General features: G+C 35.8%; 3 protein-coding genes across 8 annotated transcripts; all 3 read right to left on the bottom strand.

Moving 5' to 3' along the window:
- Positions 1–6,839: 6,839 nt before the first annotated feature.
- LOC130798583 (myosin-binding protein 1-like) lies at positions 6,840–11,104 on the bottom strand. The gene is made up of 4 exons (XM_057661634.1): positions 10,968–11,104; positions 9,170–10,558; positions 7,826–8,744; positions 6,840–7,329 (listed from the first exon to the last, which is right to left on the bottom strand). Exons 2-3 carry the CDS (start codon positions 10,404–10,406, stop codon positions 7,888–7,890), a joined length of 2,094 nt encoding a protein of 697 aa, XP_057517617.1. The 5' UTR covers positions 10,407–10,558; positions 10,968–11,104; the 3' UTR covers positions 6,840–7,329; positions 7,826–7,887.
- A 3,152-nt stretch (positions 11,105–14,256) lies between these two features.
- On the bottom strand, positions 14,257–18,517 carry LOC130798580 (magnesium transporter MRS2-I-like). 5 transcript variants are annotated; one of them, XM_057661629.1, is made up of 11 exons: positions 17,960–18,517; positions 17,815–17,844; positions 17,269–17,389; positions 16,661–16,782; positions 16,419–16,493; positions 15,634–15,858; positions 15,498–15,542; positions 15,364–15,408; positions 15,221–15,250; positions 14,975–15,094; positions 14,257–14,598 (listed from the first exon to the last, which is right to left on the bottom strand). In XM_057661629.1, exons 1-11 carry the CDS (start codon positions 18,161–18,163, stop codon positions 14,512–14,514), a joined length of 1,104 nt encoding a protein of 367 aa, XP_057517612.1. In that variant the 5' UTR covers positions 18,164–18,517; the 3' UTR covers positions 14,257–14,511. The 5 variants fall into 5 exon arrangements, with proteins under 5 accessions (XP_057517612.1, XP_057517613.1, XP_057517609.1 ...); XM_057661630.1 differs by having other exon boundaries at positions 14,257–14,763; positions 17,960–18,516; XM_057661626.1 differs by having other exon boundaries at positions 14,257–14,763; positions 14,975–15,250; positions 17,960–18,516.
- Positions 18,518–20,929: 2,412 nt separating this feature from the next.
- Positions 20,930–23,600, bottom strand: LOC130798582 (plant UBX domain-containing protein 1). Of its 2 annotated transcripts, none has more exons than XM_057661631.1 (2): positions 23,429–23,600; positions 20,930–21,892 (listed from the first exon to the last, which is right to left on the bottom strand). In XM_057661631.1, exon 2 carries the CDS (start codon positions 21,872–21,874, stop codon positions 21,134–21,136), a length of 741 nt encoding a protein of 246 aa, XP_057517614.1. In that variant the 5' UTR covers positions 21,875–21,892; positions 23,429–23,600; the 3' UTR covers positions 20,930–21,133. The 2 variants fall into 2 exon arrangements, with proteins under 2 accessions (XP_057517614.1, XP_057517616.1); XM_057661633.1 differs by having other exon boundaries at positions 20,930–21,857.
- Positions 23,601–23,660: the final 60 nt, after the last annotated feature.

Below are 23,660 nucleotides of genomic sequence, written 5' to 3'. Positions count from 1 at the left end.
AAATCAGCGTCCATTTGTTCAAGTTCTTATACTACGTGCTACTGAGACAGCCTGGTATCTATTTCTGAATTTTAGAAAAATTTGAGCGAAAAAATAAAAAAAATTAAGCAAATAAGCGAAAATTTAAAGTTTTCCCAAAAGTAAGCGTCCGAACCCCAAAGTTGTGCTTTGAAGCTGTTCGCAGTTACTAACTGCGAACAGCTATAAAAGACAAAAGAGCTGTTCGCAGTTAGTAACTGCGCACAGACCTGATATACAAATTCAGATCAGTTTCTGTTTTTCGCAAAATCCCATTTCTCAAACCCTACCTCTCTCGACATTTCCACCTTCTCCCTCTAAAACCTTTGATTCATTCCATCAAATCGTGCAATCCTCTTTCAATTTGGCACTTCAAAATTAGTGTGGGATACTATAGCTTGCGCAAAGGTAAATTTTTTTGTGTTTTTTTGGTGTATATTTGGATTTTAGGGTTTTAACCAAATTTGTTTATTTTTTCAAATGTAGGTTTGTAGTTGTTAAATCAAGACTAATCTTAATCATCCATAAGCATTGAAGGTAATTTCTAATTGTTTTTATAGCTTTATGTTGGATTTTGAAGTAATGTTGTTGTATTAGTTGAATATTATTAGAAAATGTTGATGTTGATGTTGGTATTAGAAATGTTGTTTGTGAACTTATGAATTGATTTATTATTTGGATTATGTGTATTATATATGTATGAACTTAGCTACATTATGGATTTGAATAATTTGTAGACCAAAAAAGATTATAATCAAATGAATATAATGTACTTGTATGGGCATGAGTTGATGTTGATGTTGATTTTCTTTGTGTTAATGTAGAAAATGACATCATTTCGCGTCACTATAGTATGTTTTTGGAATGGTTGTATTAGAGAAAATAATGGCAAAGTAATTATGTTGGGGGAAGACGTAAGTTGTTTGCTTGCAATTCGAACATGGATTTGAATCACTTTAGACGTTTTATATCTTCTAAGATTGGATTGGACCCTACTAGAAGTACCGTAAATATAAGCTTTAAATATGCCTTGAGTGGAGAATTTATTGCAATTCCTGTTGAGGATGATGAGGCTATAGATGCGATGTGGGAGCATTCAAAGTACACCCAAATTCCCTCTTTGGAGTTATACGTAGAAGAAGTACCATTAGAGAATGTAGTTGCTTCTAATCCTACTCCTACCCCTATGCCTATAGTAACTCAGGAAACTGTAAATCCCGTCGTTTCTCAACCCCCTACGAATCAAGTTCCAATTGATTCAATGGTTAACTTAGGAGAAATTGCTGAGATGGGACCTTGGGATGATGGAAATGAGAGTAATGAGCTCATTGACGATCCTTCTGAGGACGATGTGGATGTCGATGAGGATGCGCTAGCAAATGACATGACTCTAGGCAACATTCCTACAATCATTCCTCCTACACCTTATGCCCTCTGTCCACCTTTAAACGAGTATGCGGAGGACAACTCATGGAGGACTTGGGCTTGTGATACCACATACACCGAACAGGGAGAGTTTGAGAAGGGTATGATGTTTGATAACAAGGAATCGTTGTTGGAAGCTATCAGAGTGTATCATATTGGGAGAAATGTGGAGTACAAAACGGAGACCTCGAACCAAACTGTCCTTTCCTTGAAGTGCAAGCGGGGTTGTTCGTGGAAACTTAGAGCTACGTTTGACTCTAATATATCTTCATGGCGTATTGTTACCTATAAGGGTAAGCACGGTTCTTGTGTATTGGGTAGTGACAATGTGTCGGCTGGACGCATTCACCTAACATCTTCTGTCATTAACAATGTTATTAGAAATTGTGTTGCTAAAGACCCATCCATTAAGGTATCTGTCGTTCGTCAGATGGTTAAAGATCGCTTTGGTGTGGATGTGAATTATAAGAGAGCGTGGTGTGCAAAGCAACAAGCTTTGTTATCCATTTACGGGACATGGGAAGGTTCTTACTCACTCCTTCCACGCTTTTTAGAAGCTTTGCAACATTCCAACCCGGGGTTAGTATTTGAGTGGTATTTTAAGGAGGACAATGACATTGGTGTATATGTGAGACCTAATATTAGGACTTTCCAACGTGTCTTTTGGGCCTTTAAACCTTGCATTGAAGGCTTCAATTATTGTAAATCTCTTATTGCCATTGACGGCACACACTTGTATGGTAAATATCGACATACCTTATTGACTGCCATTGCCCAAGATGGTGATAAGGGAATCTTTCCATTAGCCTTCGCATTGGTAGAGAAGGAGAACATAAGTGCGTGGTCCTGGTTCATGTCCTGTATTCATAAGCATGTCACACAGAGGATGGGGCTATGCGTTATTTCTGATAGACACGCTGGTATTTTAGCAACCATGGAAGAGCCGGAGTGGCAACCACCTAATGCTTTTCATAGGTTTTGCTTACGCCATTTGCTTAGCAACTTTAATCGTGCTATGGGTAATGTTCGGTTGAAGAAGTTGTTTGGTAAAACAGCTGAGCAAAGACAACAAGTTAAGTTAATGAATGGTCTAAAGGCAATTGCGACTGCAAAACGAGAGGCAATTTTTTGGATTGATGACGTGGGTGATATGTCTAAGTGGTCATTATGTCATGATGGAGGTCATAGGTATGGCGTTACTAACACGAACTTAGCTGAAGTTTTCAACTATGTGATGAAGGGTGTACGTTTCTTACCTTTGACAACACTAGTTGAATTCACCTTCTATCGGGTTAACGATTATTTTGTTCAAAGGCGTGAACGTGCAAGCGCATGGTTACTTGGAGGACACATGTACACGGCGCATGCCACTAGAATTATCAATAAAAATACTGAAAAGGCAAATTTTCATGAGATAATCGCATTTGATTACAGTAGTGGCGTATTTGAAGTTAAGACCGGGAGGGGTACTAGAGGATCGTCCAAGGGGGGGAAGATTCAACAAGTTCACTTAAATCAAGGGAAGTGCACATGTAACAAACTTGAGATATACCACCTTCCTTGTTCACACATACTTGCTGTGTGCATGAAACGACACCTTTCATTTGGGAGGTTCGTGGATCCGTGCTATACTAGTCAAAGTTATGCAAGTACATACGAACATTACTTCATGCCAATGATCGATAAGAGGTCATGGCCGCAATACACGGGCTTTGAACTTAGACACGATCCCGATCAAATTCGGGGTAAAGGAAGGCCTAAGTCTAAGAGATTTCTCAACGAAATGGATGAGGCTAGACCATATCGATCTAATTGTCGTCGTTGTGGGAGCGAAGGTCATAACACTAGAACTTGTAACTCAAGGTAATATGTTATATATATTATTCTACAATAATAATCTGTAACTGAAGGTAATATGTTATATATATTTTATATTATTACATAATAGTAATATTAACTAAAACTAACACGAACACAGCAGTAGAGGAGATGGATCCAGCAGCTCCAGGACCCCTAGACCCTAGTGTGTTAACCATGCAGCATGAGCACAGGAGTACTCCTCTTTGGGATGCCCAGGTTAGTTAACGATAGTTATGATTTACATTTTACTATTGCGTACATACAAGTAACTTATTTATACTTCAATATTGATAGGTGCTGTGTTGTTTGCCGATAAAACAAGCAACCAAATACAGCTCCTATACTTAACATTACTTGACGACCCGTGGGAGCGCATCGCCGAGTATAGCTGGGGCTCCGCAGCCCTAGGATACTTGTACAGGAGGCTTTGTGGTGCTGCCCATAAGAACGTCAAAGAGATTGCAGGACCACTAGTCATATTACAGGTAATAACAATAATATTTCATTCTCATCCACATTTGGTTAATAACATATTAATAACATTTGCGATCGTTAGCTGTGGGCGTGGGAGCATATTCTTATCGGCCAACCTTACAGAACCGTTGGTCGTGGTGATACTGCTCCTCCACCACAACCAGGCCCAGATGTTGCGTACGGTTCGAGGTGGAATTTTGCCCGCCGGACGCGCAAGCACACCGGAAGCGGTCTTGGATTCTACCGAGATCAATTAGACCTACTACGACCCAACCAAGTAAACATTTCAGTACTCATTAACATTAGTACAATTTAATCAACATATCACTTACCTTTTTCATAACATGTATTTTAGTTTTTGTGGGACCCATACCCAGCGGAAGCCTACGCAGCTGTACCCGAACACTCGGGGATTCATTCCGGGGCGTGGAGGGCTTCTGTGCCACTCATATGCTTCGACATTGTCGAAGTACATCTACCAGAGCGCGTAATGCGCCAATATGGGTTGGTACAGGGCATTCCACCGCCTTGTGACACTGAACCCCGGCTGCACCTAATTTCGCGAAGAAATCAAGCTGGGGCTAACTGGATGGAGATCAACGGGCGCCACATCGCTCGTTGGGATCATAGACTTGAGCTGCTGGCACAAGGTGCGCCGATCGATGTTGTCGGCGCACCTACTACACCTGACTATATGCCGTGGTTCCTTTCCATCACGCGCCGATGGATGACACCACGTGCCATCTTGGAAGCAGCACATTACGCACCTGCTGCGCCTACGATGACCCAATTTGTAAGTCTTCATTTGCATTTATTTGATTAAGTTGCCAATTAAATAATAAAATGTTACATCATCTAAATATTAATTGCAGGCACAAGGTGCGGCAAACGTGATTCGGTACAGCCAGGAGGAGTCGGTGAGGGAGATTGCGCATGGCATGCTCGTCGGCTCGCAGTTCCAGCACTTCATACCGGAAGTCGCTGCACAACACTCACCGACTATCTCCCATACGCACATGGCATGCTCTCCTTCTTATGACTACCATTTGGAGGAGATTGATCATTCATATCCCGTTGACGCTGCGGGGACCTCGCAGGCTGGGCCATCACAGCCATCACAGTACCAGTCCCCTCCACTACCAGAGCGTCACGCGAACGCCTCTTTCTATCGTAGGAGGCGAAGGAGACCAACTCAGTTGGATAAGGTAGATGAGGGTTCGTGAGCGTTAACGATTACCTTTTGTGTATTTGGTTCGACTATGTACATATATATATATATTTTAATTGACTTGTATATTTCAAACATTTGTGTATATTTTGTTGTATATACATGTTTAATTACTTTATCATAAGCCCCAAACTTTGACTTATGAATGATCGGAGTTTTGGCGATGAATCATGTCGCCTTAAAAATACATCGACTTGTAATTACCTATTCTAATGTCTCTAGTGCAATTACAACAAACAACAACTCAAAAATAAAGGAAAAAAAAATTAATTAGCTGTCCGCAGTTAGTAACTGCGAACAGATATAAAAGACAAAACAGACTGTTCGCAGTTACTAACTGCGAACAGCTCTTTTGTCTTTTATAATTGTTCGCAGTTAGTAACTGCGAACAGCTCTTTTGTCTTTTATAGCTGTTCGCAGTTACTAACTGCGAATAGCTCCAAAGCACAGCTTTGGGGTTCGGACGCTTACTTTTGGGAAAAGTTTAGATTTTCGCTTATTTGCTTCATTTTTTTTATTTTTTCGCTTAAATTTTTTTAAAATTCTCTATTTCTCCCATTTCATGTTTGGAAGTGGACCTGGCCAACACATGGGCAGCCTAGGCACATGTCTAAGCGGAGCCATTTTCGATATTTTAGAAGTCCGATTAAAGTATTAAAATTTGGCCTCTTAATTTAAAAACACACTATTTATAGTGTAAAACAATAGTTGATCCTAATTTACCCTAAAGCAATGTTGATCCTAATCTCACACACTAGTTCTATTGACTAGTCCAACAAAGCATATTTAAGTTAGGGTTAATGGCACAATTCAATCACATTAATCCTAATTTCATAGACACATTTAATAATCAAATCATACTTGAATTATAGGTTCAAACTCTAACCCTAGAAAATGAATTTACTTACTAATCATGATAAAAGCAATAAAAACAAACCCTAAGATGATGTTAGACATGACTAAGAATGAAATAAATGACAAATTCAAGAAAATCAATAATTAAATACCAAGAACACCAAAATTAAATCAAAAAGCAATAAATGAAGAACAATAACAAGTTTTATTGAAGAAAGATTAATGACAATAATTAAAGTTCACTAAATTAAAATTAAAACTAATACAAGAAATTAAAGATTAAGAAAATTAAATACTAAAGAAAATTTACAATGCTTAAAGGAAGATTAATGATGCACTTAATGAAAAACTAAATTAAAAGCTGAAATTTAAAGTAAACTCATGGAAAAAGTAATTAAGTCTAATGGAAGGAAAGGGAGAAGAAGAAGCCTAATCAGTCATTAGGGGTTATTTATACTAATGAAGGAAAGGGAGAAGAAGAAGCCTAATCATTAGGGGTTATTTATACTACTGAACCGGGCAACCCGCCAAGTCGGCGTTCTCGATTGTGCATCCTCGGCCGAGTCGGCTGTAGCTTCTGGAAAATGTCATTTGATCCAGCATATACCGTCGAGTCGGCGGTCATCTTTTCTCACCCACAACCGAGTCGGCTTTTATCACTGAAAAAAACTCTTGATCTTTCTTATCACTGCCGAGTCGTCGAGGCTCAAGGTCCCACCTCAGTCGACTCAGCTTTTACCTTCTGGAGACACATTCTTTGCAAAACGTAGTGATTTGATCTTTACATTGTGAAGCTCAATAAATTCAAAGGCTCGATTCACTTATTTTCCCACAAATTAGCCACATGATCCTAAAACGCCACTAAACACCCAAAAAGAGCGTATAAATGATAATAATAAGTGCAATTTAATTGCACTTATCAGTATGTATGTATGTATGTACATGCTTGGGCAGCAATAACAGACTGAGATAACAAGTATTTATAGCAGGAAAACAGTTGTATTTCTAGGCTGTAAAAGGATTACAAAACAGACACAATCAACTCGGCCTAAATTTCATAGGCAGCCGCAAGCAAGTGTGAGTTGGCTCGTTGGATTCAACCTCGAGAATCAATCAAAAACATATCACAAAAAATTGCAAACCAATTTACAGTCTGATATCATTCGGTTCAGAGAATATCTACAAGAAATGTAGCCGCTGCTTCAGAGAAGAAACCAAGCAAGACGATAACACCCCCCGAAAAACATAAGGCTGCAAGAGGCTAGCAGCCTAGCACAGGGTTATGCTGACTTCGATTTAAGTGTTTTTTATCGGGTATTGAACAGATACCTTATCTAAAAACCTTTATCGTGGTAATCGATCTCAGCCTCTAAATACATGGTGAAAAGTGGCACGGCCTCCTCTCTTTCTTGAAGACAACTCCAAGCTGATGCTTTCGACATTTCACTCCTATCGCTTCTAGCAAGGATCTGTTTGCAGCAAAAACTGAATATCAGTCAACAAATTTCCATTAATGGCTCCCCACCTAGACGAGATTTGGGGGTCAGATATTCATAACTTTACCCTTATTAATGATAACAAAGATGTTGTTTCTGATTGACCCTTGATAGCAAACTCCGAATATACATAACAATTAACAATAATATCTTTACGTAGCTTAATCATTTTGACATATAACAGATTGATATAGTATCCAATATATATATTGAAATTTGAAAGCATAAATGACATTCTTTCAATATATCCGCTCATAGAAAACTATGATCCGGGTCTGGAATAAATGACATTCTTTAATCATCATCATCATACCCAGTGTATTCCGCTCATAGAAAACTATGATTAGGGTCTGGAATAAATGACATTCTTTAAAAAATAACTAAATTGTATCTCATTTCGTTTTCCACCTAACATTGAAAAATAGGTAAAGAATCAAGGAATGAGAACCAAAAGAAGAAAAAGTTATACCCTGCGAGCTTCCAGACCCCGTTGGACATTTAAGGATGTGCAGTTTAAATTGAATTTCGTTACTAAGACTTCTCGTTTTCAAGGTCTTCAATGTATGAACCTTGTGCATCATCCTGTTCGAACAAAATTTCCTTGTTCATTTCTGGAAAGTCTTCTGGATACTTTATTCTAAAATAATCAAGCTCGGTTTCCAAGTCTTGTATTTCTTTCTCCTTTTCAGCAATCATGTCGTTAGCCTTTTCGAGCGCATCCACATCGTACTCAGCTTGCTCTTCCATCATCCTCAGATATTGAAGTGCCTCCATGTTAAGAGCCGCCTTTTCCTCTTGCAACTTAGTAATCATAGCCAAGGCTTGATTAGCAGCAATGGCGGCTGCATTTCTTTCTTCATCCAGCTCCTTATTCAGACTTCTAATGAGTTCCTTATCGTATTCAACCTGTCTTCTCAACTTATCAACAATACTTTCACCTTCGATTTCCCCAACGCTTTCTTCTAGCGATTCAAGGGAGTTAGACCTTTCCATTGTTGGGGGTTTTGGAGGCATCTGAGATTCATCGGAACTAGGACTCTCGGTCTTTTGTGGCTTGTTAGTGTGTTCATCAGCGTGCACAGTGTGATTTTTATCGGTAGATGATGAATCTGTTTGAGGGTCTGATATTTTCGATGAAGTTGGTTCCTCAGATGGTCCAATACCATTACAAGCTCTCGTGCCAAGTTGTTCTGATAAGGGACTCGAAACTTTGACGTCTTTAGGAGTATCCAAGGCATGGTCTCTTGTGCCAACGGAAGAACTATTAGTAAACAAGAAAGCACCATCTTTATTTATAGAATCAGTTGAGGTGCTATTCAAATCAATGGATTCCCAATTATTCATGGCAGATGCATGTCGCTTATCGCCAATTTCCTTAATTTCGATATCTGAATGTAGTTTTATTACAACAAATAACAAATCAAGAAGGGGGTATAAAACTATAAATAAAGTATAAACTGTACATTAGACAGTAAATTAGGCAAAATACCTAAGAGGCTAATCTAAGATCATGCACAGTCTTAAAGTTTAACACTTTTGCGAATTAAAGCCTTAATATTTATTTATTGTGAATTACGGCCACCAAAATATCAAAGTTTACAGGTTCAAGCCAAAACACAGAATTCCGACTATTTTGGCGGTTAGAATTTTAGGTTTAGTGGTCGGAGCTATGTGCTTTTGGCCTAAACCTGTAAACTTTAATACTTTGGTGGCTAAACTCTAAGGTACAGATTTCATTATGCTGTAATACATAAAGGGAAAAATAAAGATCAAAATACACAAAATGGACAGGAATGGGCAAATATGAACTTACACTTCTCCTTTGATGCTCTAACAGACAGTTGCATATTTCTGGATAGTAAAGGAGGTTTATGAGAAATAAAATCTGAATAATCAGAAGCACTAAACTTCTGTGATAGAGAATCTTTTTCACCCTCACCTACTGGTGCAGCAAGTGAACCCTTCGGAGCACTAGACGAGAGAGGAATATCATCCAATGACACAAACTCGGATGGTGCAGAACCCGTTTTCTTGATAGCTTGTGACCACTTGATTTCACCAAGACCCTGCCTTATATCACCATTAGATACAGAACATGTTGGAGTGGTAGTTTCACCTTTTTCAGGCTCAAGATTCGGAACAATATGATTGCTAATGGCAGATATTGGTTTCAGGAATTGTACAGAAGGAAAAACATCGTCGTATTGCCTCTTTGGGATGAACTTAGAACCCTGTTGGGATATGAATTCATCCTTTCTTTGGTTCCGAGGGACAGAGATAATGTCATCATCGTCAGAAAATGGGAAATCTGAGTCCGAGTCTGAACTGATCTTTACCTCGGTGTATCCCACATGAGACAATGAATCAAAATCGGTGCTTCCATGGACAAGAGGTGTAGTCGACCCTGAAAACCGATCCCTCCTCCTCCTCCTCCCACCCTCTAGGTGATTAACAGATCTCAGTCCAGGTGATTTTGGTATAGGGATATCAGGTTTAGAAACAACTAAAGGTTCTGGTTTTGACTGAACCAGCTTTTGCACATTTGGCCTAGATCTCCATGGCTTAAAACAACAAGAACAAATCTTTGTAATTAAAGAGCTAGAACCCAAATTCAGACTAAGTAATGGTTTTTGAAAACAATCTGAACCCAATTTACCCACTAAAATTCTGTATGTTTCCTCACTTGATACATTCTTTGCAAATGACAATAGACACTCCTCACACATCTCATGAACATCAACAAGCTTACCATGGTTATGACACGAAACCAAAGATGATATCTCCAATTTATGGTTACTACAAAGAAGATTTCTATAGAAATCAGGCTTTTCTTTTCCCAAAATATGATCAAGCCTAGAGCACAATATGCAAGGCAATTGCAACTCACAATACTCGGCAAATTTTGTTAAGAAATACGAAAAGGCCGCGTCAAGTAGCAAAAGAAACAGCAATAGCCACTCACAAGCAGCTGTTTTCAATGCATAGGCAAAACCATGTAAATTACTATCCACTTTGATTGAGAAGGCTCCTTTTGTAGCCATATGTTCCATATTACAAGGGTTCTTACAATGAACCACAAATTCTAGTTAATCTCCAAGGTTTTAAGATCAAAATTGATGATCCCATCTCAAATTTAGGCCCTAAAACCACCAAAAATGCCAAAATTCACATTCCATATACCAGTTTTATCAAAAATTTGTACCTACAATTACATTAAGCAATTAATTACTTTACCAATAATTGAATTTCTTAACACAAACACCCAAATGCCATTAATACCCACCTCAATAACACCCATCAAAATAACATTTTGATACATACCCAATTCATCAAAAGTGCAAAAAGTCAATATTACACAATACCCATTTACTCATATATTACCATTGGAAATTTTCAAACAATACCCAGAAAATAAATAGAATTATCAAAGATAATTCTTTTTAGAATGCCCACAAAGCTGTAGTATCAGGAATGATCAAATTAAAAAGGTAAGAATCCTGATTATTCTCATACAATCAATCAGATTCTTATCAAATAAATGCAAACTTTTTTCAAGGAAAGATATAATTTTGGAAGAAAATATAAAATAGGAAAAGAGAAAAAGAGGGTACCTTGTATGAATGATGAAAGATGGATCGAGATGAGCGAAAAAGGAGGAAGAGGGAAGACAGAGAAATATGGAAGCTTTAAGATTATAAGTGAAGAAATTTTGATGGTGGGGTGGAAATTGGAATGATATTTGATAATGACATATTTTGGGCTCTGGGAAATCGATTGACCGTTAAACCTCAACCAACAGCTTTTCTGTTGGCCCAAATTAAAGTTGTAAAGACTTAAAATATTATCAATAAATTTTTGAGAGTATCAAATACTACTCATTTGTCCTTAAGATTGCTGATTAGTAGATGACACAAAGATTAAAAAAATAGATATACGAGTATTTTAGGTAAATTTATTTTCTTGAGCAGGATGGTAGGAAAAAAAATGTAAATTTTAGTCAGATTAGTAATGGAACAAACTCAATAGAATAGATTGAAATAGTCTATGAGATAAAATCAAAATACGAAGAGAAACTAAGTCTTTAGCAAATCTATGTCATTAAGAACATTAAATTATAAATTATACTTCTATTAATTGGTATGTGCACTAATTGACTTTCTGGGCATAAACTCAATCTTTATACTTCATTTAGTTTTATAGAGAAAAATTATATATGTCAAAACCATATATATATATATATATATATATATATATATATATATATATATATATATATATATATATATATATATATATATATATATAACATGAGAACTAAGATTATGTTAACTGAGATGGATAGTCAAGAATCGTTAACATTGCTTTTTTTAATGGAGGAGAAGTATTATATACTTATGCATTCGGGATTGACCTAGTCTGTGATGGAATCTATATTGATGCTTGATAGACAACCTTATTTCAATAAAGCTAGTGCAAATATATTATACTTCCCTCCGAACTAATTTAATTGTCCTATTTTCTTATTTGGCAAAGTCTTTTTAGTTGTCCTATTTCTATTTTTGTCAATCTTTTTTTACCTAAATACCCTTAGTTCACACACGTAATTACGAATATACCCCCATATACCTTACTTACCTAACTACCCTTCACTATTTACCCTTTTTAATGGACCCCACATCATTCTTAATAACCATGCCTAAGTAAATGGGACATCTAAATTGGTTCGGAGGGAGTATATGATAATTGATAGAATTGGTACCATTGTATGCTATATATGGAATTACACCCGTAAATACAAATATTTTTCTATCATTTTGATATTTCTACAATTTTTCAAATATAGTGTAACAAATTTAGAGATGTTAGACAAGTATATGACTAAAAAAGTAGAGGGTCCCAAACCCAGTAATTTTAGCATTGCTCCATATAATGGTAGGTTATGATTGTACGCATATGTTACCAAATAACATGAATTAATCAGCATTTTATAGTACCAATTGGTTCAGCATTGGCATGTGTTCTACTTTCCAAAGTACAAAGAGATTTTTTTTGAATAGTTATTCTTAATAATATTACCACTTTTTATAATTAATAAAAAAAACTAATACTAATTCTGTGTAGACTGTAGATGTAGATGTAGATGGAGAGGGTGAGGTTGTAATAATGGCAAGAGATGGTTCAAATAAAATGATATAGCCTTCAATGATGATGGCAAGTTTACGATATTTTTTTCTTTTGTCCTATTAAGAATATAACAATTAAATTTTTAGTGTAAGAGTTTTTATGCAAGGTTATAGTCGTCAATTAGCATGTGCAAAGCGCTTTAACACATAGGGGTCGATTATTAAAGTGCCTTAAAAATTCATTTTTATACTTTATTTATTATTTCAAATACTGCAAACTTGTGCATATTATTTTACACTAAAGTAACTAAGTAATAAAGAATCAAATATTATTAGAATATATAGTATAAGTCCGAACTATCAATTTAAACTTAATGAGATAAAGTGAAAAAATAATCAATAGAACCGTCTAAGAAAAAATAACAATATAAAATTATAAAAATAGGTACTTCCTTTTTCTTTTTCTTTCTTTTCTAATATAAAAGATGTTTTATATAAGTGGATTTAATTTTTTGGAGGAATGTTTAGATTTACTAATGTGTATTTTAGGGTCGGTAGCTCATATTCAAAGGAGCTACAAAAATATTGTGCAATTTGAAAATCTTTATAATATGGCGAATACGTTATTCTTATAGTGATATTTTTTCTTATTATACAAGTCTTTTGAAGAAAATATTACAATTAAAAAATAACATAGAATTTAGTTGTATTATGTAATAACAACTTACTACATGATTAAGGCAAATTAAACGTGAGATGTTTTATTCAAAAATAATTTTACAAGTATAAGCCGATCAAACTTAAGTAATGGATTAAATGAGAATAGGTCCCTTATTTGGGCCAAGAGTAGACTAGGGCCTGGGCTAAATGGACCAATACCTTTAAAACAATTTACTAAAGTAGTTGTGTATCTGTGTTTGGCCTGTTTAATAAATGTCACCTGTTAATTGCTTATACACAAATTTTTAAATGAGATGGCCTCACAGTGAAATCAACCCAATATACACTTACAGCTTTGAAATGACTAATTTTGGTGAATCATCGAAGTATGGATCATAGTGCAAAAATAAGGTTGCATCTTGAAGGTTTTCAAATTTACCGTAATGGTATTAACCACATCGTAAGTCATAAAGGTGTAAAAAACGGCATTTATGTGACGATATTTCACAATTTAGGTCGATATTTGACAATATGACGACCGCAACATGTCATATGGATCAAATTCTCAGCATCAAGAAAAAAGAAGGTTATTTTCCTTGCGTATGCTATGCTTTTGATCAGACCAACCATGCCTATTTTTAAGCTAGAATTGTTGATTACAGGATTAAAAATGTTAGGGGTCTAAAAGTACAAATCTGGACTATTCTAACACTAGACCACTGGTGTGTTTGATGATCTAAAAAACGGATGTATGATCTTTACATGTGGTACTCAAACGGATGTATAATTTAGCTATAAATTATCACTCTTACATGTTGTGTTCAATGCTTAACAATTTTACAAGAATATTTACCCGGTTCTTCCCAGGCCGACCATTATGCAAGAAAAACTAACAAATGAAGCCATCTTGCCATTGTTTTGCACAATTTGATCACCTGATATCGAAAGTCCTGCCATTAACCATACAACAAAGAGAAACGAGAGAAGCAGACTCGCAATCTTACCCAAAAGAACACTAGACGAGCTTGCCAGTAATATTCTCATACAATCTCTAAATTTACGGAAGGGAGCGTTGTTTTTCTTCGGCTGTGTACCAAAGTTGGCCAAAACGATAAAGTTATCGTGACAATTCGAATGGTGATATAGGGGTTACTGTTATCATTGATGACTGAACATATGATTGCAAACATACATAATGCAAGTTCTTATCAAGGACATGAAAACGTAATTAGTCTAGTTCATGATGCCGCTCTATACATTATCTCTACAGCTTACAGATTTTCGTGATCCTTCAATCCGATGAAAGTTGATACACACTTGTTCGAATGGCACCCTTTGATTTTCCGGGCAGTCGGTTACTTATTTTTTTTGTTCAAATCCCAATAAGACCTTTATGACCAGCATAAGTCATTATCCATATGAATACTGATGCACTTGCCATTCCTGCTAGGATGACAACCTGATACATGTGTACGGTTTCATTATTTTTAGGAAAAATTGACATTAATAATCCAACATTTTGCTCTTTCGCTGGGAATGATCCCCACCTTCAATATTTGCCCTTAATTCGCTGTGAATAATCCAACATTTGTTCAAGTTTGCTGGCAGCATACCTTATTATTACCTATTATTAGTAGTATGGTATGTTATGGGCAAATGTACGGCAAATGTTAGATTATTAGAAAATAACCAATGGTGGGGCTATTCACAGCAGATGGATGAAAAGTTGGATTATTAATGTCTATTTTTCCTTATTATTTTATCAGCCAGAGGAAAAAAACAATGCCAACTACCAAGTACATAGCTAAATACTTTTTAATAGGAGTATAACTCACCCATTTGAATAAGTATTCATGGTTCTCCCTCCATGTGTACGGGATATTCATTCCGAATACTGCAGCTACCAAGGAATACACAGACAAGCAAAGAGTCCCGGAACTAAGGAAAAGCTCTAACTGCATCAAATCAAACACGGAAAATATCCAATATATATCGAGGATCCTGATAAATAACTCGATACTTAAAGAATGCTCACTCCAAAATGACCAATATTTAAGGGACTTTTCCGGGAATGTCGATACCTGAATCAGCTGATTTCTGTGATTGTCCAGCTGCAGCATCGGAAGGTGATTAATCAGTATTTGTGCAAACTCAAACAAATAAACATGTTCTTTTCGGAAGTAGATTCCGTCCAAGACTAATTTGATTTTCCTCAATTCCTTACTTGTATGTTAATGTAGTCCTCTGTATCATCGATATATTCACGGAGCTGGAACGGTGAAATTCATAGCAGAGTCGTGAATCATTGCACGTCAAATGATAAACACGGACAAGATTAATAAAACGACCTCGACTTACAGTGGTCAGCTTGTTCATTGTGCTGTCAATTTGCATAAAATAAGCCTGAAATGGTTTTCGACAAACACGTAATCTAAGGTTAATTCTACATTTTTAACTACGAGATAATTTTTAATAATGAGTGTAATATCCATACTTCTAGTAGCATCTCAAGTTCCTCGACATCGTTTTCCTCGTGAATAGATATTCCACTTGCTCGACTTGTTCTGGATACCTTTGATTGAACAGTCGGTGAGACGGGACACCAGTTTGGTGCATAAGAGATGCTTACAGGAGAAGAATGACTTGATAATTTTCTCGTAAGGTAAAGATCTCCCATATCTTCATCGTCATCTAGAAACTGTTCAAGTTCATCCCTAACCTAGCATCCAATCAAGTTGCAGAATATATTAAAGAAGTGCTTAAATAATAGGAAAAATTACCAGAAAGTACCTAATAAAAAAAAATTCAAAAAGTACTGAATAAAAAAAAGTTTTGCCAAAAATACGTAACTAACATTTTTTCTTTTCCAAAGAGCACCAACTAACGACTGCTGTTAGTTGACCGTCATCTTTTGTTTTGCTACAATCGATTTAAGCTTCAATTTTTTGGTTTAAAATTACGAACAATGTAAAAAGAGGAGAGAAGGGTGAAGGAGTGAGAGGAGGACGAATATTTGGTGGGAAATAAGCCAGTCAACAAGCTAACGTGCAAGTCATGCGCAAGTCAAAGCAAAAAGATAATGGTCAACTAACAGAAGTCGCTACTTGGTACTCTTTCGAAAAAAAAAATTGTTACGTATTTTTTGGCAAAACTTTTTTAGTAGGTACTTTCTGAAAAAAAATAAATTATTAGATACTTTCAGGTAATTTTTCCTAAATAATATTATGATCATTTGCTCGTATTATTTCAAGCTTCAATGGGTATTTTCAAGCACCACACCTTTTGGACCCGATTTGTCAACCTTGTCATTGCACTCTTCAATTTACGAACTCTATCCAAATTTCGGCTGCTAATCTATCATACCAGTTTTGCAAAGACACAATTCTCTAGTTAGGAAAACCGCATCACAAAATGCATATGAAATTAGCCATAGGTAACCCTATCATACAAACTCATTAAGGATCTTAAACTTCAAGTACACATTAAACTTTGCATTAAGCAGAGCTTGGTAGTGAGCTTACCTTAGATGTAAGCTCATCTAAAGCAGGATAGGCTGCAGTTTCCAACTCTGTGGTACGAGCATCGAGATAGCTACAGATCGCTTCTAGCATGACTTCAAGTGCCCGAAATTCGAATGGGAAATCTATGTTTTAGTATATTCTCTACCCATTAGTAATCAAAACTTTCAAAACTATCAAATATGCTATTAGTCTCTACAACAGTCGTGAAGTCAATGTTAAAGTATATCACATATTCTGAGGCCTCAACCATCAGCTTAAGCTTTTGGTTGAGTTGGTTTCTTGCCATGGTTTCAGAAGCCAACGTGACAACAAGTCACGAGTTCGAATCTCAACCACCTCTCAATTAAAGTGGAATATTTAGCGCCGTGTATGAAGATAGCATGTGCTGCATCCACACTTCTATTCCAAAGGGCTCTCATGTGAGGGGTTGTGTTAGAATATATAAGATACCTGGGGCTAATCAATATTAAATATAAATATACATCAGTGGTAACTTTCATTAATTACTGTTAATGTGTCTAAAATCATCAATAATTGTCATCATATACCGTTTGTTTCACAAGAAATCAAAAGAAAAACAAAAATAACTGTCAACAACTTTCAATTACCAGCAGCTTGTTCATCCTCATCTGCAAAACCTTCAAAAAGGGCACCTTTAACAGCCAACCTTCTTTGTAACTCCTCAACCACAGGTATCACATTTTCATCTAATGGGTCCCTAAGCCAAACCTAACCCAGCATTATAATAGCAATAATAAGTAGTGTTTTCATAATAAATAACAAAAATAGAAAAAAATATTTCCCAAATTAATCATTTATACAATTATGGTAGGATTGCTAGGTGGCGAATCCAGCATACTAGTATAGAATGGGCCGAAAACTCTATCTTTATATTTGTACTGAACCAAATCATTTGTTATTCTTATGTGTTACTTCTACATGTTACACAATTATATTTAATCAATGGCCTAGGTCATCTACTAGAATGGCCTCGGCCAGCGCACATATTCGTTAATCTTCTCGCGAATCGAAAAGTAAATTAGGATTGGTTTTGGACTATTCTTACACAAATTTAAGCCAATTGCAAATTTAAAAGGCGAGTTAGCTAGCGAATCATGTTAAATGAGTCCTAGCAATAATAAGAAAAGGATTACCTCCTCTGCTGTGATAATAGCCTTGATATGCTGAAAAACACAAAACCCATAAACAAGAGTCAAAATTAACTCCAAAAAAGCTTAACAAAATTATTAAAAAAAATAAAAAAAACTTCGAAATTACACAAATTGTAACAAACAATACCTCCAAGTTTATAATGATAGCTCGTTCTCTACCTAAAATAGTTGATGGGTATGACAATAAAGGATCCAAAATCCTCAAATCTCTGGCATGGATTCCCAAACGTTTTAGAATAGAATACTTATCCAAATCCAAAATTTTGCTGTCCCCCTCAGAATTGAACAATACCCAACTACAAGAAACTAAAGTAATGTTTTTTAAGGACATTTTGGACTTAATTTCAATCAAATGAACAATTGGGTATTGATAAAAAGAAGCATAATAGTTGAAGAAGCTGGAATTTAGGCGGTGGAAAATATGTTGATTGGAAAAAAGTGGGTAAGGTTAAGGTGAAAAAAAAATGAGAGGATTAGAAAACTGAAAAGAATGGTTAATGATCTTAAATGTGACACTGCAAATTTGTGAATTGTGAATGGGATGTTTGGTGGTCATCATCAAATTTTGCATGGCGTTTTGTGCAGGTGGTAGGGAAGGGATTGATGTATCACTTGTTAAGTGTACTACTAGTTTGAACCTAACACGAGAGTTAGGGTTAAAGACGATCTAAAAGTAAGTTTTAGAGTAATGATTATATTTTGTGTGGACACAATGTAAAAAAGGCAATCAAAGAAATAATACTCCATAAAAACTAATAATCTTGATACATGGTTAAATTAAAGGTTAATAAAGTTGGTTTAACTGCAAATCAAAATAATACAAATAATAATCAATTTTGTTCGGTTTATAGTCTGAAAAATAGGTTTTGGTTTGGTTTGAAACTATAAGCCATGTTATTTTAAGACTTGATTTGAAATCATAACAGTAAAACCGTAATATCCATACTTAGTTTTTTTATTGCTTATAATTCATATTTAAAGATATTTAATTTTTTCTTTTTTTGAGAAACTATAAATTTATATAAGATTAATAGAAGCCAGAGTTACAAGATTTTGTGAGAAGAGATACAAATAGATAGTGTCTTTTATAGAATTTGAATTCCTCAACTGCCCGTTTGGTAGATGGTGATAAACGATGGTAATAGGAATGAAAAATTAGTGTACTTTTAGTTGAAAAATTTCTTGGCTACCTTGATGGACATGTTTGTCCAACTTCAATCATCTCATTTTCTTTATAAAATCCATTCCAATGCAGTACCACAATGAGAGGTGGTATTAGGTGGTAATAGAAATTTGTAAACAAAAAAAATTTTTTGTGATCAAAATTTTTTATTACTATGGGAATGATATGGAACTTTTGATGAAATTTTACATTATAAGTCATTCCCATTACCACCATTTAATACCACTAAACAAATGAGCAGCAAGTGAAATATTGTTTATAACTAATTGCATATATTTTCATAATATCAATTGTTATAAATTTTAAATGTTCACAACTAAAGATGTTAAAAGTTAAATAATTCATTGAATAACAAGAAAATAAAGTGTTAAAAACTTTTTGAAAACTAGACCTATTAAACATTAAAACATATAAAAGGTGTTAATATTTCTAAAAAGCTAGAAATATTAATTAATAAATATTAAAACTTAAATTCCTGTCAAAAAGTAGGTTGCCTATCAGGCCATGCTAGACTTCAAAAATGGTTCACAACATTCTCATAACCTAGTATTTTGTATCTTATTTCATGTTGTGCCTCTACACGAGTAAGGTCATATCAGGTATGTTGTGCCTCAACACGAGACAGATCGTGTCATGCCAATGGCTTGTCATTTATGTGTTACCAGCATCGATCTCTAAGATCAATTTTATTACGATAAATGTATTTCTCACTACCGATACAAAATCATATAACACATTTATTATAGAAAAGGTTGGTGAACCAGAGATGTCCATCGATGAAACAGTTGTTAAGAGTATAACCAAATACAAGTATTTGGGTTCGATCATTCAAAGGAATGGGGAGATTGACGGGAATGTAAATCATCGTATACATGCGGGTTGGCTCAAGTAGCGAGCAGCCACCGCAGTGTCATGCTATAGGAAATTCCCAAACAAGTTAAAAGGAAAATTCTACCGGGCGGCAATCAGACCTGCTCTACTATGTGGGACCGAATGTTGGCCTGTAAAGAAGATTTTCGAACATAAGATGAAAGTTAAAGAAATGCGTATGATTAGGTGGATGTGTGGGGACACATTGATGGATCGAATTAGGAACCAAGAGTTTAGGAACAAACTAGGGGTAGCCTCTATATCTAGAAAAATGCACGAGAATAGATTGAGGTTGTTTGGTCATGTGCAGAGAAAGACTTTCGACACCCCTGTGAGGAGGGTAGAAAGCATTATAGTAGAGGGTAAGAGAAGTCGAGGAAGACCCAGGAGAATTTGAGATGAGCAAATAAGAGTTTACTTGCATGAGTTAAACCTCTCTGCGGACCTAACTAGGGATACGAGCAGTTGGAGATGCCATATCCATGTATTAGATTACTGATGTCCGCTTAGTTTACCTTTTAGTATCCTTAACCTCTTGCTCTTATCGTTTCCTTTCTATTAGTTCTTTGTTTTCTTTTGTAGTGGTTCTACTTTTTTATAGGCCTTTAAGTTATCTTGCACGTGTAATCACGTCTCTTTATCTTCCTCGAGCCGGGGGACTTCTTTAGCCGTGCTCTCCTTTATGGGTATAAGTTGCCGCTGTTTTTCCTACCCAAACCCTACCCTTAATTTTCTATGAGCAGAATATACTGTGGAGGATAATGATGATGATAATATTGGTCAAAATACCAAAAGTAAATGAAAAATACGTTTTAGTGGCTATTTAACTTTGGCTTAGTAGTCAGCATCTCAAGTATCTTTAAAATTGTTTACCAAAACACTTTAAAGTCAAAAATCAACCAATAATATCAGGCAGCTCCTTGTTACTTGTATCTCTTATTTTTACTTTTCATATGTCATATTGTTTAGAAGGAAGCAAGCCATGTTTGAATTGAACAAGCTATTGCTTTCATAAAACTTATCAATGGAAGATTTCCAAAACAATTTATAAATGGCGAAGTGAAAGCACAACGATTGAGATAATAAAATTTTTGTAGTTACTAAGATGGTTAATCAGAGGTAATGTAATAGACAGCTGAAAGTTTGAACCTCTGAAATCAAGCCCATAATTACATTTCACAAATGAACCAAAGTGAAACAAGTTGAAACCAGCATAGAGGCTAAAGATAGCAACACAACACACTCAAATCACATTTTTAACCACTTTGGCTTGGCTGCCTTTTTGTCGACTGGTTTGCGCTGCTCGGTCACAACAGGCGGATCATTTGTTATACTTTGGGAGGTAGACTCGGTGGGTTCTGTCTTTGCTTCAGGTATATGATCCAAGCCCTTCAAAGAAATGACATCTTCAAGAAGATAGGGAACAGAATCAGCAGCAGCATCTTTCGGCATGTCATATGAAAAATGCACAATTGCACCCGGGATAAAACCAGCAGCAAAGAAATCTTGACTCGTGTCCTTAACCAGCTTCTTTGGTGGAGTAGTATATAGGTAATGAGGAAGTTCCGGTCTAGCGAGCACTTTCTTCAGAAGATCAAATATGCTCTGTAGTGACTCTGAAGGGTGAAATGTACCCTCCAATGTGTAACCATCAGGAAACCGAATCCTAATAACAGCTTTGGTAAATCTTGACCTGCGTGCTGCCGCCTCGGCTTCTCGTATTTTTCTCGTCTTTAAGTACTTGTCTTCTTTCTTGGTCGACATGAGGCGGTAGTAATCCTCTGGAGTAAACTCATAAAACTCATCAGTTTCCTCATTTTTTGCTACTTCTGATGGTTCTTGAGATGTTGTTACCGTCTCAAATACACGGATTTCCCTTCCATATTTTTCCTTCGCAGCTTTTAACTTAGCCATAGCTAAATCCGCATCCATTGATTCAGTAATCGTCAGTCTTCTCCGTTTGCTATTTAGACTTGAATCAAAGATCATTTAGCATGTGATTTAAACCTAAAATTCCAAAATCCTAAGTAAGAGCCTATCACAAAATACAAATTCTTGAATGTCCTAATGAATTTGCTACTAACTTCAACACAAAGTCATTTTGTGCCAAAATCAGTCAAATTTACAAATGATCAAATCTCCAACTATCCTATGTAACCTCAAATTCACCAATTACAAAAAGTTGTATATGGAATGTTAGTGCAAGTGCCAATTTCCCTTGCATAGAAGATAAATTTGATCATCTCATAACCCATTCCATGGCTTGCATAATGGAGGAGGAAGTTGGGTGTGAGAGAAGTATGGGAGGTTTAGGTTTGGATTACTTTATGAGGTGATCAAGGAGGTGCATATAGAGTGCCTTGAACAACAAGACAAGAAGGTGGACAACAAGAGTCTTGGTTTATATCTTGAACGAGGCAAGGAAGGGTAAGAAGGTACCTTGAACGAGGTAGCCAACAGAACAAGACTGTAAATGGAATTGGAATTGTGCTCGTTTGAGCACATATAGTGCTCGTTCGAACACATCAGTGCAGGCCCAATATCAACTTTCCGTTTTGCATGATCCTTGGAGGCAAGTTCTCTATTTTTCCTAGGGTTTATTACTCTGATTTCGGGATCTATATAAGAAACTAAATCAATATTGGGAATAGAGTGTGGAGGCTAATACAAGGGAAAAGGGGTTTGGAAAACCTAGAGCGCTTTGTATTAGATTATGTGTGATCTTCATTAAAGGTGAAATCTTTGAGCATGAGAGGTTGTTCTCAAGGCTTCTAAGGGTTATTTCATTAACGTAATGTTGATTAGTTAGTAAAATATAATCTTGTTTAGGGAGGAGATATCTAAGATACCTCATTAAAAATCTTTGTGTTTTGGCATTGTTCGTTTTATATCCATTGATTTATACTCTATTTTCTCTTGAATTTTCTTCTCGTTTTTCATTGTAGAGAGGTCATTAGCCTTTCATTTCACGGTATACCCAATTCACATTCAGAGAGCACAATAGAATCCACAACTCACAAGTCAGCAAAAGTCCAATTAATTTAACATAATCCCTAATATCAATAACCAAAATACTTAAACCTCACAAGAATTTAAACAATCAATTATAGCCAATTCACTATTATCAATAATCACCTTGATTGACAGATAGCAATATCATATCCAATTCAATCTGACAGTACGCAACTCCTAAGGTAAGCCACCATTCACCAGCTTAACATAAAAGAAAGCTAATGAAATTCGACCGAATTGAATACAGCAATCAATTAAAACTCAACCAAAAACTCATAGAATCGCGTATCCAGTTCAGCCAGAAGGGTAATTAGGACTCCCCAGCGCAACATAAACAAGAAGCATCTTTAACCCTAATTAATTAGACCCAATCGAATGGAAATCGAATAAAACTTAACAAAAAAAAAATTGCTCCAAAAAGAAATACTTTTAGGTTACACGAAATGAAATTGTTAAACTAAAAGAAACCAATATAAGAATTAAGAAGAAATTAGGCACAAAAATTCAGATCTAAAAGAAAGCAGAGAGTACCAGAGTAAAGCAAATAAGGAGAAGAAGAGCACCGGCGGCAGCGAGCAATGGTCCGGCGACGTAGAGTACGATCTGGTTTTAATGAGGCGGCGTCAACAATTGTTCGGCCTAAGAAAAGCAACACCGCCCAAAAACTATAATCACGATATTTTTTAGAAGTGAAATCAGTAAAATTAGGGTGAAAAGATAGAAATTAATAATAACTTTTTCCATCCATTATAAATAATTTTTT

This window comes from Amaranthus tricolor, chromosome 13, assembly GCF_026212465.1.
Source record: "Amaranthus tricolor cultivar Red isolate AtriRed21 chromosome 13, ASM2621246v1, whole genome shotgun sequence".
NCBI lineage: Eukaryota > Viridiplantae > Streptophyta > Magnoliopsida > Caryophyllales > Amaranthaceae > Amaranthus > Amaranthus tricolor.
This window is presented reverse-complemented; position numbering and strand designations above follow the sequence as displayed.

Excerpts from the sequence above, each read along its gene's own strand:
- LOC130798580 (XM_057661625.1), bottom strand. The coding sequence starts at position 18,163 with ATGTCCTTAAAAAACATTACTTTAGTTTCTTGTAGTTGGGTATTGTTC. Across the intron at positions 16,494-16,660 it reads TAGATGAGCTTACATCTAAG|ATTAGCAGCCGAAATTTGGA; the intron begins GTAAGCTCACTA and ends CTGGTATGATAG. Across the intron at positions 14,599-14,974 it reads ATGAATACTTATTCAAATGG|GTTGTCATCCTAGCAGGAAT; the intron begins GTGAGTTATACT and ends CACATGTATCAG.
- LOC130798583 (XM_057661634.1), bottom strand. The coding sequence starts at position 10,406 with ATGGAACATATGGCTACAAAAGGAGCCTTCTCAATCAAAGTGGATAGT. Across the intron at positions 8,745-9,169 it reads TAGAGCATCAAAGGAGAAGT|ATATCGAAATTAAGGAAATT; the intron begins GTAAGTTCATAT and ends AACTACATTCAG.
- LOC130798582 (XM_057661631.1), bottom strand. The coding sequence starts at position 21,874 with ATGATCTTTGATTCAAGTCTAAATAGCAAACGGAGAAGACTGACGATT.